The sequence below is a fragment of the Labrus mixtus genome, chromosome 15 (genome assembly GCF_963584025.1).
Source record: "Labrus mixtus chromosome 15, fLabMix1.1, whole genome shotgun sequence".
In the NCBI taxonomy this organism is placed as follows: domain Eukaryota; kingdom Metazoa; phylum Chordata; class Actinopteri; order Labriformes; family Labridae; genus Labrus; species Labrus mixtus.
Window position 1 is genome coordinate 4,033,999 of NC_083626.1, and position 14,316 is coordinate 4,048,314.

Genomic DNA, 14,316 nt, shown 5'->3' on the forward strand with positions numbered 1-14,316 from the left:
TGCAGCCATCGTTTAAGCTGCTGCTTCCAAACCCCCCCCCCCCCCCCCCCCCCGAGGTAAAAAGGAGGTCAGCGGAGCCTCATTGTGTTCTTCTGATTGTTTATTATGCACGCTACTTTTTGAAACTCGACAGCCTCTGGTCATTTGTGAGCAACTTTTTGGCTTCTTTTTTTTAAACTGCTGAGATTCACTTTGTAAACATAATCATGGACAAAATCTCCTCGCGGATATTATCCTACTGGAATAATAGTGCTCCATTCTGAGAAACTGGATATTGCAGTAAAACAGAAAACCATGCATTAAAAAGTAATACGTATATTGCAGTGCTGATTATTTTGTTAGGAATGAGACATTCTTTCTTCAGCGCTTCTTAAAAGCCTCCTCTATCCGACAAGTTATAAATAAAGTTATAAAAAAAGGATACCACCTAGCACCTACCATGCAAACTGGACCTCATTACTATAAAGACTTTTTGATTGACTTTGAATTTGACTTTGATTGAAGTTTTTTGGTAGAAGTGAGCAATGGAAACAAACTCATCACGGACACCAGCACCCCACTGTTTAAGGACAATTAGAGAAGTACTTCAAACAGCTGTAACTATTGAGTAAGTCATTAAAATACAGACACAAAAAACACAAATTGTAGCTTCTCTACAACTCTACTTTAAGTCACCAGAGCTGCTTCTATTATCTTTACTCATTGGGATGGCAGAGTTACTTGAATGTCAACAATAGGTGACTCTCCTGGAGCTCTTTGGTAAATGCTGACTTTCTTTTCACCTGTCGTTACACAGCAGGTCCTGTTATTATGATAAGCTACAGCCGCAACCCAGAGATTGATTGATATAAAGGCAAATCACTATTGAACTTGACTCGTGGTGCATTAGTGATTTTCTATTGGTTAAAACAGCAACAGCCAACAACATTGATTGAATTATATACAGACAAATTAGTGTTGTTAGCGTGGTGTATTGTTTCGGTATTTAAGTTGGTTAAAAACCAGGACGAGGACTGTTCAAAACCAGGACCTATTCGTGTTTTATAGATGTTTTTGGGAATCAGGACACTTGGCTTGAAAAGGGGGACTGTCTAAGTCAAATCAGGAAGTATGGTCACCCTATGCATTGATTTAGTAAGCATATATGCTAATGTCAGCATTCAAAGCAAAGCTGAAACGCTGCTCTTAAAAATAACACATGGCACGGCAATTTCACTCGACATATGGCGAGTTAACATAAAGCATAGTAGAAAAAGTAAAAAAAAAAAAAACACAGCAATTCAATAATAATTTTAGTGTAAATAAAAGTATTTTTCTCCTCTGTCATTTTTTTTGTTGTTCTTTTGTGTGTAATTTCTTGGGCCATTTTTGACTTAATCTGATATACAGCTGAAGAGAGACAGGAAATGTTGTGAGGGGAGAGAGAGTGGGGGGGATGACGTTCAGCAAAAGGCCAAGGTCAAATTCAAGCCAGCCGCAGGACGTGACGAGAAATACAGCCTCTGTACACGGGGCAACGACATTACCACGAGGCTATCTAGGCCTCCATCCTTTGTTATTTACAACACGTTTTATATACCATATAACTTACCCTGCAAGTCACAAGTAGCATGTTTAAAGTCGGAGGAGTTCTCTGTAGGGTTTGGTAATAAATGTGATTTGGAAATGTTAATCTTAAAGCGAGTTTACAACATTCTTTCTCCTTGTGAAGATGGTGAGTCAAACCACATGTTGTGATAGATCTTTAAGAAAACCCACACAGACCTGGCATTGTCACTAGCCATTAAACAGTGACCTACAGCCACAGTTTTTACAGCTGTGGTAGTTCTGTTTTACTAAATGACTCAATCATTTCACCAAACCACCTTCTGGACTCTGAGCTATCATCTCTGGGTGACTACCCAAACAAAGGAAAATCAGAACCGCCTTGATGACAAGCAGCAATAACAACTACAATTTAAAGAGGAGGTGACTAAAAATGTCCTTTGTTTATTGTCATACTCAGTTCACTGCTAACGACTCAATGAAATCATACAGCAGGATTGGACTACGCACCCAGGAGCATAACAGAGAGTTGGAAACAGGCTCTCAGGAGGAGCCGCTTTTGGCATTTGCCACACTGAGTGACTCATCTACCCATTGACTATTTTTTTCCCAGGGCTCTTTTTCACCATTTCACACATAAAAAGTACCTTTTAGGTGAAATAAGAGCTTCCAGCAGCGTTCTCGTGGTGTATAAACTGTCTGCTTACAGTAGGCTTAAGATTGAATTTGATGGCTTACTGCCTCAGAAGATTCTCTGTGAATAATTTAACTGGACTTTTAAGGTCATCCTAAAAGTCAGATATGCACAGGTTTTCATAGATTTAATGAGTACCCTCCTCTCACTTTAATAGTCATTGGATCTCCATTGGGTGGAGCATTCCTGATTAATACCTTTTTTTCAACCACCAAACATTGAAGTCAGAGAACTGTTCTATCTGTCTTATTTGAGATGGGCATGTTTAGCTTAGGTTCTCTGACAAAGACGGTAGACCTTCTCCTGAACTGGTATGCTATTAATATTTATGATTTATTAGCCCTCACTGTCATTTTAGTAACCAACATGCAGGCTCCGGTTTGTAATGTGGAAAAAACGCACATCTGTTTGACAGCACGTGCTTCAGATTAGCTTCGTATCTGTCATTTTCCTACCTTTTTTGTGGCTGTAACTTTTCTGCAATAGCTTTCCTCTGATTTGAATGTCTCCAAAAAAGAAAGAAAGAAAGAAATCTGGTGAGGGTCATAGTGGTTATTAAACCATTGCCTTCTTTCAGGAGTCTAATTGTCTTCAGGTAGTTGTGTCAGCCTTTGATGTGAAGCACAAAAGGAGAGGGATCAAATGGGATAAAACAGTAAAATACCCACCGAGAGAGAGAGAGAGGGCGCAGCTGTCCTGAATGGAAGTCATAGATTAAAATCTTTACAAGACCTTTAGATGCGGTTAGTGTGTGGTTTTGGATCTTCTCCCCTTTTTCTGCAACAGTGTTTGTCATTTCTGGCCACAGTCAAAGTGTATAAAGCCACAGGCTCTGGCTTTCATTGTGAATGCAAATGGGCTAAATAAAAACATATTTAAACCTCCCATTCACTCCATTCCTCAGAATAACTTATTAACACCAGGACAGCAGTTTTGCAGCTAATTCAAATCAGTTGCTACTGAGAGATATGTTGCCTGATTGTCTGTCTAATTTATCTTAATGAAGGCTGGTGTCAATGGGAAAAATTAGACACCGTTTGTAAGATTGTATTAATGGATCGCAAATAGCAGCAAATTGTTTAGAATCATAAAGCCACAGACATTATTTGTTTGTTTTTCAAAGCGGTTTTGAACTCCTTGCCCTCTGCATAGTGTTTCATAAAAATTTAGCTAATTTTGTTAATGAATTCTTTTTTTTTTTTTTTTGCAAAATCCAACCTTTAAAAGATAATGAATGATCTATTTGGACTTTCAAATAGCCTACTAAATAATACATTTCAAGTCTTTGGGGGGCTACCATGCAGCCTATGCAAGAAACACATTGTCTGACAGGATTGTTTGTTCATTTAGTTTGTGAAAAAACATCATCAACAGCATTCAGAAAGTCATATTATCGTTCATGAAATTCATGTGTTTTCTCTTTAAACATTTAACAAACAGCATGTGTTACGCTGCACCTCCTTCAAAATGTAAAACATCTTTCAGCATTTAGTAGCCTCCACTATCCAACTTGTACCCTATTCTTGATGTTGGTGCACCACAGTGACATGGTGTTTGTCTCCATCTGTAGTCCAAGAGAGAAACATCTTGGAACCATTATGGCTCCGTTAGAGACAAATAAACTCACACAAGGACAACATGTGGGAATACATTTTTGGTAGCATGATTCTGTTATTTAAAAATAAATTAAAAAAGGGGGGGGCGGGGGTGTTCCTTATTACAGCCTACAGATTATAGGCTAACATGACCCGTCTGCATATATTTTGTTCTTATTTCTTCATAAAATCTACAACTCGGGGATAAACCGCTTTATCAGCAGATAAGAGCAAACTACATTCACACATAAAATAATTCTGCCTGAAACGCGTTGATTAATCTGATAATTAATTGTATGCAAAGCGGAACTTCTCTCTTGAGCTCCGCGGGGAAGCATTTTATCATCGGACTCGGGTGCTGCTTACAATTCTCTGAATAGAAACTACACTGGTGAGTATTTCTTTCTGGAATTAAGCCCACTGGCACTGTCGTATGAACTTATAACAATACTGATGCACATTTAACAATCAATGTTTCTCTAGAATGCAACAATGTGAGATAATAAAATACGAACAGTAAAAACATTTTGATATTTAGGCCCGGGCAGCTAACGTTAGCCTTGCTAGGCTAACATCATTACAACAACATTCGTAAGCTAGGCGGCTAATGACAGCTGTACATCAACTTCCTCAATGAAGACTGGCGTTAGCAGTTCTGCTTTTTGTTCTTCATTTCTTTGTTCCTATTTTCTTTTCTGTGAAACAGCGAAGTCTTTGTCTTCAGACTGATGTTAAACTACATTGACGTTGTTTAAATACAGTCTTGAGAATGGTAAACAAGCTGCAGTAATGTAAACACAGAGTCAAAGCAAGTGCTAAGCTAAACATCACATGACGTCATTTCACACTTCAATAAGTAGCACAGCTGTCATACACAGCAGCTTCTATAATGACACAGTAGTCTTATCTATGGTTATAATATTGACTTTAATGGACGTTTGATTGTAAAACTATGAGCTCAAGTTGCAGTCTTCACATTTACACACACAAGGTTAAGATTTCAGGGTCAGACCTGCTGGCTAAGGAAACAACATAATGATGCCATATATTCCACTGCAGCATTGGGATTTGGTTTCAGATACATTTTAACCACTGTCTGAACTCAGAATAATAATATTTCAGTTCCCATGAACACTTAACTATTTTCAGGTGACCAAGAAACAATGTTTGTTTCTTATTTGTAGTTGCTCTCTAGAAAATAACTGTTAGCAGTCAGTCGAATAGGTATGGAAGTTATGATTTAACTGTTAATTAAATGATTCCCCTCCCTGTAAGACATTTTGCCATGAAGTTTGTACCATGGTTTCTATTGCTTACATAATTTTTGTGTGTTTGTGTGTGTGTGGGTTTTTATGATCATAAAATTACCTGACCATAGTGGCCAGTTCCGAAGCTGGTCTCTACCCTAGAACTAACCTAAATGTTTTAATAGCATTGAACATTTAACTAAGAAATTTGATCAAATTGATCTTGATTGATTTGTTAATCTTGTTAACGTTACAATACATTGTATTTTGTTAATATGTTTTATATTTAATAAATCATTATTTTGGTATCAATGGAAACTACATAACATATTGGGCGGCATAACATATGTGGCTCAGTAAAGGGCAGCTGTGGCTCAGTTGGTAGAGTCGTCGCCTCTCAAAGACACTCCCGCTGCTTCGGTGGCAGTGGATTACTGTTGTTCTTACTCTCTGATGTATGTCGCTTTGGTTAAAAGCGTCTGCTAAGTGAATTGTAACATTGTACTATATTGCCACCAGTCATCTACTGTCAAATTTGAAACGACACCCAGCCTGAGTAAACAATGGTCCAACGTAAACTGTTTTGACGATGGGTAGACCTCTTATTGAATCCTGCTTTAAATATGTATTTAAAAAGCAAAATCTTTCCATCCCACATTCACTCTTTCTTCTCAAGCAGGTGGAGGGATGAGTCTCTCCCCTGTCATTGGCACAGAAGTGCCAGAAACACCTAATGGGGATGTGACATCCATCTCTTCAGAAAATGGCCCTCATGTTCCGGTCTCAGAGAAGTTTGGGGGGAGCAGAGTGCCCTATTCTGATGAGGCATCAGAGGACAGAGGCCTTGGACACACAGAGAACCACGTAGATGTGGAAAACAGAGTATATGATGGTGAAGGGTGCTCGGACACAGACACATACAATAATGAGAGAACGTCTGGTTTATCACCTCACATATCCCATGTGACAGACCCCTCAGAAGACTCAGAATCAGGCTCCAATGACACAGACATTCCTGAGGCTTCTAACACTGCCGAGCCTCCTGGTGAACCTCTGCTGTTGGAGTCAGAACAGAACGCACACTCCAAAGACTCATCTTTGCAAGGAGGCCGGGCCATTAAATACAGACAGCGGACAGACGGAGAACATGTAGACGGAGGCGATGACAGCAGAGAAGAGGAGGAGGAGGAGGATGGAGAGAAAGAGAAGCAGGATGAAGAGGATGATGAGAAATATGAAAAAAAGTGGATAAAGCCACGTAAAGGAGGGAGAACTGGGGTGAGTGGAATGAAATAATATTTTTGTACCTTTTATTGGAGAGATAGGACAGTGGAAAGAGTTAGAAATCAGGGAGAGAGAGAGTAAGGAATGACATGCGGGAAAGGAGCCACAGGTCGGATTTGAACATGTGCCGCCCTCTTGCAGGGCTATAGCCTCCTTACATGGGGCGCGCCCACTAACCACTGCGCCACCAGCGCCCCATCTTCAACATGTTTAATGACTGCATCTGAAAGTTGATAATCATTTCTGTAAATGGCTAAATTTAAGGGTCAAACAAGAAACCATCATCTAAGTTTAGAGATGGACTATTACCGTCAAGAACAATATGTGGCCTGATTTCATAATAACCTGTCTTTATGATTTAACAAGAAAGTAATTCAACTTCTTTTCATAACTTCCTCCTCTAATCTATTCTTTGATCCCCTCCTCACTCCTTCTCCCCCCTTTTCTAGTCTTCACGACACTACTCCTCCTCAGCCCCTGGTCCCAGCACCTCGTCCTCCTCTTCTTCTCCGCCTCCTCTTCTTCCCTCAGATGATGTCCCCTGCCCTCCCCACGTCATGGCCCAGGTCTGGGTACGCAATGTCAGGGGGATGCAGGACAGCAAGAGCCTGGATGAAATCAGCCAAGCCTGTGGAGGTTGGTGTCCTTTGAAAAAGTAACATTTTGTGTTTACTGCAGTTTTTGCTTTGTAGCTTCATAAAAAGGGCTTCCTTATTTAATGTCCCCAAAAATTATTTTAAGTATCCAAAAACTTCATTCAACTGATTTGGCATGGCCTCCATAGTAGGTCTGCACGATATGAAAAAAATATGCAATGTGCGGTAACATTGTTCAATATTGCGATAACGATATGAATTGCGATATTTAAACAAAAATCAAATGGTGCACATTAGCTTGTAAGCTCAGTTTCTATGTGTCTGCTGTTCTTCATATTTTTCACAATACCTGTGTTATCACCATGCTGAATCAAAAGTCCCAAAAACTATTTATTGACTCCACTAAAGTGGCACCAAATAATCTGAGGCTGATAGCTGATAACTAGTTTAAGCATCATCTGACTGCATACAAATGGTTTGAAAGCATGGCCATTATACCCAGGCCTCCATCCAACCGGTAAAATGTACATGCTGACTGAGAAAACATTGTGAAAGTGTTTCATTTCTTTATTGTCATCAATTCAGACTTTCGCAGTGTGTTTATTGCGAATGCTCATACCACGTTAACGATAGAATCGGGATTAATTGCGCAGCCCTACTTTATAGGTGGTTCAGGGGCCCGGGGAGGGGGCAGAGCAGGCCAGTCAGAGGGTCGAAGGGCCACTATCTCATCGGCTCTGGAGCTTGAAGGGACAGTCAGCCATGAGGGCGACCTGACCAACTTCGTCGCCAAGAACCTGGAGCAGAAAATCAAGATGAGCTCCAAGCCCAGTCTGGACTGCAGTGACTGTGAGTATGGAACTCAAGACAACTTGACAAGATTTATTCCATCAAATAAGAAAAAAACAAAGCTTCTTTTATTTATGAAATTTGAAACATGGTTAGTTGAAGCTTCCCTTCATATCCTAAAGTTAGTCTCTGAGAGGTGTGTATGGATGTGTGTGTGCAGTGTAGGAATTGTTGGCACAATAGGGAGAGAACACTTTTCAGTATGTTTGTGTGTTGGAGTGTTTTAGTTTAATTGTACTTCAGAACACACATTACTAGGTTATGTCTTTATATACAGGATGTGCAGATTGCATCCATGACTGTTGCTTTCATAACTCCGTTACATAGTGTAGGAGGCTCTAACAGAGGGATGGTTTGTATTTTTCCTCTGCAGAGGAAGCTGTCAGAAATGGCATTTCAGCAGGTTAATAGCCTTTTTATTGTCAGTGGTGCGGAAGCTGCATTGCAGGGAGTCTTGACTTGCAGTCACAGCTACAGACAGTTAATCCCTGCAGAGGTGAACACGCCCGGTCGGCCAATCTGTAGATATAGATAGATTTAGATATACACATTTATTGCCTTTATCCCTTGAATGCCGAAAACAAGATACCACTCAACTGGAAAGTAACTGCGTATGTACGTGCATTACACTCTGGAGAGTGATTATACTTGTTGTAATCCATATAGCGCACTGCGCTGGTGAAAAAGAACCCATAGTGCTGATTAATCAGTCGGTTTCTAGTGGATATGTCTTTCTTCTGTTTAGCACGTTTTAAACAGGGTCCATTTTTTTAACACATTTGTGTCTATCTATTCAGTATAGTAAATAATTCCAAAAAGCAGACGTGCTTTCCTTTCTCAACACAAGTTCTTTGTCAGCCCCATGTTCCTCGCTCTTCCCTGTTTCCTCAGCCTTTGTGTACATACATGGTATGGAACTCATGTTTCTGACTTGCTTTCATATCAGCTCATTAGTCCTGATAAAGGGCAAAGCATTTAGATAAACAAACAGCAACAAAGGCAAAAGAAAGTATCCAGATGTGATGTGTTACCTGTTCAATAACTACCAAACTCTGTTGGACAGCTATATGACACTTTGTATTTGAGGACTCTTTGAGTCTCTCGTTGTTTGTCAGGTTTCATTTTTGCAGCAGATGAAGGAAAGAGTGGGCCGATGATTGCACTTCAACAGTATCATTTGAAAGAAAATAGGCTGTCCTGCGTCGTGAGATTATACAGGACAGTTTGCATAAGATGGACTTGAAGTAGTTGTGGAAAAATCTTCCATGAAACAAGAATATCTCTGGTTGGATCACTGAATTCTGAACAGTTTCTTTATTTCCGTAGACCACTCTCAATGAGGATTCACTCTTTGCTGTTACCTGAGACTGTTTTAATAACGCCCAACCCCACAAAAAACACAGAGATAATATTTGAAGAGGTCACACATATACAGCAATTCTAGAAATCAAATAATTTCTGTAAGTGCAGCAGGTTGACCCCACCTTACCTGTCTGTTAGCTACTATCTGTCTTGTCCAATTTTCTACTAGAAAGACATGAGCTTCCACGTTTGCTCTGAGAAAATCCCCCCTGGTATACAGCGTCAGCTAAACTGACCACTTCATTTAAACACAGGAACACAGTCAATATGCCCTGTGTGGCAGCCACTCCCTCTACCTGCTGATTCAATTAGGATGGATGACTCACACTCTGTTTAGACTGGAGGGATTTATAACTGAGGCCCTGCTGCAGCCTGACAGGAATCATTTTCAGAGATGGAAACCTGTTTTCTTCTTTTCGCTCCACTGGCCACAGGCAATTTGTGCACTCCCAGATTAAATGATTGAAGGCACACATGTTCTTTTAGTTTAGTGCCATCATTAGTTTAAATCTGTGCAGGCAGGGTTTTTTTAAGAGCAGGTGTTCTTTCAAATGGGAATCAGTTTTCAGTTTCTCTTGAATTTCATTTAGTCGATATTCTCTTTCAAAACTAATCGTTTTAGATAGTAATTTTAACCTTATGTGTCTGTGTTCTGTGTGGGACAAGTTATCCATCCATAGTCAGAAAACAAATCGTTGACAGTATCAAACACATCATTATATATTTAATATCTTTGGCTGTTTGACTGTGGTGTGAACAAAAATGATCTTTGAATTTGGATTCTGGAAACTTGTTGGGGCCATTTTTCTTTCCCCCCCTTTTTTATTAAAGAGGACATATTGTGAAAAATCTAATTTGACAGTGTTTTGAACATATATTTGGGTAACCTGAGTGTCAACTGACCCACAACATGTGAAATAAACCCATCCAGTTCTTTGTTTGGGGTCTGCATAAATCTTCCAACACAGAGAAAAATCCTGCGTTTCAAATGTGCTCTCCTTGTGATGTCACAGTGGGATCCTGGTAAAAAATAAAAAAAATCCCCTCCCCTCCCCTGGTAACTCCACCCCAAGCCTTGAACAAAAATTTTGTGCAGGTTCGCCATTTTTATTCTCACTACAGAGGAGTGATATCTACGGGGAAAACTCAGGGGGGGCTCATTACATTTAAAGAGACACACACACCAAAACGGAGCGTTCTGAGAGAGCTGGTTTATACAGGGTCACAAACCTCCTCTGCTGCTTGATTCATGTTATATTTTGACCAAAGCACAGCACAGATGTTTCATTTAAACCACAGGGGACTGTTTGAAAATGTAGAAAAAGTGTATAATATGTCCTCTTTATAAAATGTCTATTTCTGTATAATAAGATAATTGGTTGCAGGCCTATAAATATATATTATTGTTTACTTCTTTTTTTTTAACCAGCGGACTGCTCAGGTCCTATCTACAGAAGTCGAGGATTGACGCGGAGAACAGCAGATATCCCTCCCATTGATCCTGCTGTCCTATTGGATCTTCAGAGACACACCCAGGAAGTGGCTCAGAGTGTGGAGATGATGATGAGGAGCCTCAATGGAACCATCCAGAATGTGAGTTTCAGACTAGATCATAGAGTGCATTCAGCTTAGTTTTTTGTTTATTTCTCAGTGATATGTATGTTGTTTCATTGAGTGTCATTGATAATCTCTGGGTCTATTCCTGCAGATGACCGCTCTGAGCGTGGGCTACATCCAGACTTACAGGGACTCAGTGGACAGCCTGGGAGAGTCTGTAGACATGAGTATAAAGGTGAAGTTATGTTTGTGTGTAAATGAGAGGAATTAAGTGAATTGACGTTCTATAGGATTTTTGATAGTAAATATTCGCCTTTTCTTATGGGTGGGGCAAGATCACAGGATGTCATAATCATTGTATGAATGGGGTATTTTGCAGGGACACATGCTACAACAATGTATTTTAGAGTGAATAAACTTCAAACTACACTGACGAAAAGCGTGTTTTATGTCATCAGCTTTCAGCTTTGTTATATGAAGAAAGTAACTAAATGATGTATCAGGGCGGCAGTTGGCAACCTCATCGAAATCTTTATTTTCTCAAGTTCCTTTTATTTCATCCACCTTTTGTTTGGCTACTGTCTTTATTAAAGCATTAGCTTTTTCATTGCTCATCTTATAAATTTACTTCTCTAGGGTATGTACACACTGATGGCACGCTGCGAGGAGCTGGACCGGTCCATGCAGCCCATACACACCCTGGCTGCACAGATCCGCGACATCAAACGCACCCTGGATGCTTTGGAGGCGATCTGCAAATAATCACCTCTCTGGTACGAGTACACATCCGCAAAGACCAAACACCAAGCACACCCTGAACAAGACTGCCTGCAAGTAACCACCGCCTTGCAGGTAGCACACACACACAGTGCAGCAAAGATTCAGTGCACGTCTGGATCCCTGGAACCATTGCTACTAGGCATGCTGGATGATTGCGCTCTTTGTCCCTCTGCTTGTTCATCCTTTGAAGATGACCATGTTTGTGTTGTGAGATTTCAGTTGAATTGGGCTTGATTTGCTCTCGGGGCTGAGCTTTCTTTTCTTCCTTTTTTTTTTAAACAACCTTACTTCCTCTTGTGAAGTCAACATGAAACTCCCACAATCACATGTTTTGGAGACTCTAGGTCAAGTGCCCTGAACACACACACACACACAGACAGACACACACACACACACACACACATGTAAACATAAAAACAACCTGAAGATGTGTAGATCAATACATTTTTTTCCTACCTGACAGTCCAAGGTGAAAAAGTGTGTTGCTATCCGTCCAGCCCGTTTGGTTCAGATTGCACTAACCTTTCCTTCCCATGTGGGGGCGATGTCATCCACTTCATCTGGATGATGGAGAGGCCAGTACAGACTGCTCAGAAGACAGTGACTTTTGCACAGGAACAGAAAGTCTATTTTTTAATCTTATGCAACAAAGATCAGAATTCTTCACTGCAGGATAAACAAGGGGAGGGGAGTATCATGTCTGTCTTTTTCTTATGTTTATTTATTCATTTTCTCAGCATGCTCACGATTTCAATTATACTGCTACTTGGTGTCACTAGGGACTGATCGGTAGAGCAGGATGTTTTTTCTTCTAGCACCCACTGAACAGCTTCACTGGATTTAAAGTCAAAGCTCAAATGCAGCTTGAAGGTAGAAGAAGGAGATTAAGAAAGTTTCACTGTTTCTGCTCTCATTCTGTAAGACATCAAGTAAAATGCATGTCTGCTTCTCTGCCAGTCATTTGTCATTTGGCCTGAAACCTCAGCTGTCACATTTTAGTCCAAATAGTTTAAAGGAATACAACTGGAAAAATATCTTGTGTGTCTTACAAAGTGACTCTTGATGTTTGAAAAACTCCAGGAACCAAGAATTTGACTTTTAAATGTCTTGTGATATGATAGTATTTGCATCTTTTAACCAACCTGAGGATTTTTCATGAAATCTGAAACCACTTAAAAACTTTTAGTAGCTAACAGATTGCTCTTAATTCAGCCAATTTAAGGAAATGTTATATGTATCACAAAAGCTTAATTCCAAACCCATTCTTAATCCTTGAGATTTCTTCTTGGCGCATGAGGACTTTCGCTGGCAGCTAATCTTCAGCTAAATATGAATTTGTTTTTTTTCTTGTAGCTGTAACTCCGTTTTACCTTTTCAAATGGTGGATTCCTTCATTTTAAACAACACAATACATCTATTCTGCCACGACTACTTTCATATTTACAGCCTGGAAATAAAAAAAGCCTGCAAATTATCGTCAAATCATTTAAAGTCTGTTCTGTCACAGACACAGTCAACAGTTACAATACAAATGCAGCATTTCCTGGCTTGTGTTTCCTCCAACACAGAAGATCGGTCACTTTCTTTCACTAAATAATAATTACATGTGGGAAATAGAGCTGGTAGGATTTGGTGCACAGCCTTACCATATGAACTTACCAGGACTCATCCTGCATTTTATGGAGGAAAAGTAAGTATTTGTTAAATTAATAATCAAATCTCTGAACCACTGCAGTGTCTGTTGAACTTTCCTTTACCTGAAGCCATTATACTGAGAACATGAAGAAACTGTGGTACTTCTGTCACTGCACTGGTGGGTAGCCTTCTAATGGATCATTCTATTTGTACTACATCGTTATAATATTACTATTATTACTAGTTCATGCACCTTTAACTGGCCGGGAGATATGGCATTTGACCTCAGTAGTGTTGCTGATGTGATCACTTTATTTAACTGAACGATTAAGACTTAGCCAACACTTATCGAACAAACTAATGAAGTGGATTCTGGAAAATTAAAATTATGAAGCATTTTCAGAGCAATACTGCAAGCAAAGAAAGACACTTGGCTCTGCATTATCTGAAGTGTCTCTCTCTGCTGCTCCTGTTCATCCACAACCTTGTTAGCAAAGATTTGTGAGAATTGTCAGAGGGGGGAGTTAAAGAAGAATGGGAGCAACATTTAATAGCTGATATTATAAAATCTAATGATTCTGGATCCCCTTTGATGTTACTGAAATGACTCGATCATGTCCATGATTGTATTGTTTTAATGTCTCTTCTTTGAAGATGAGAGTCAAAATGTTCAGAGTGGATATATGGGAGTCTTACTACTGTAGATTTCTCAAGGTGAGGGAAGTACCTTGAGTTGGGAGATATAAGAGGAAATGTCATTTTCTTGTTCATAATATAAATATATATAAATACATATTTAATGTTTGATTAATCCTCTGTTGTAAAATCTGATTCACCTGTGTACATATGACCTCTTTCTGTAACTAAAAAAAAAAATGATTTAGATACCCTTTGTCTTGAGTGTATATTTTAATGAAAAACAAATAAACTTTACATGAGCTGCACAACCCATACATTTCAGTGTTTTATTCACGGTGGACCCCCTGAAGGAGCCCTGAGTATTTTGGATCAAATAAACAGACTTACAAAAGTATAAACATGCTACTTGTCAAGTAAGAGGTTGAGTACTGAGTGGAGGTCCTTTGACGAACACAATATTTCATGAACAGATTATTACCAGAATATCTGCCACAGTTACAAGCTGGTGAGGCCAGAAGAAAACATGTTGACAT

General features: G+C 39.6%; 1 protein-coding gene across 1 annotated transcript; it reads left to right on the top strand.

Annotated features, from left to right (window-relative positions):
* The first annotated feature begins 4,176 nt into the window (after nucleotides 1-4,176).
* borcs6 (BLOC-1 related complex subunit 6) lies at nucleotides 4,177-14,095 on the top strand. The gene is made up of 7 exons (XM_061056942.1): nucleotides 4,177-4,225; nucleotides 5,761-6,359; nucleotides 6,815-7,001; nucleotides 7,628-7,810; nucleotides 10,602-10,765; nucleotides 10,881-10,964; nucleotides 11,366-14,095. Exons 2-7 carry the CDS (start codon nucleotides 5,769-5,771, stop codon nucleotides 11,489-11,491), a joined length of 1,335 nt encoding a protein of 444 aa, XP_060912925.1. The 5' UTR covers nucleotides 4,177-4,225; nucleotides 5,761-5,768; the 3' UTR covers nucleotides 11,492-14,095.
* Nucleotides 14,096-14,316: the final 221 nt, after the last annotated feature.

Coding starts and splice junctions, on each gene's coding strand:
- borcs6 (XM_061056942.1), top strand. CDS start 5,769: ATGAGTCTCTCCCCTGTCATTGGCACAGAAGTGCCAGAAACACCTAAT. Junction 7,811..10,601: donor CAGTCTGGACTGCAGTGACT/GTGAGTATGGAA, acceptor TTTTTTAACCAG/CGGACTGCTCAGGTCCTATC. Junction 10,965..11,365: donor CTGTAGACATGAGTATAAAG/GTGAAGTTATGT, acceptor TTACTTCTCTAG/GGTATGTACACACTGATGGC.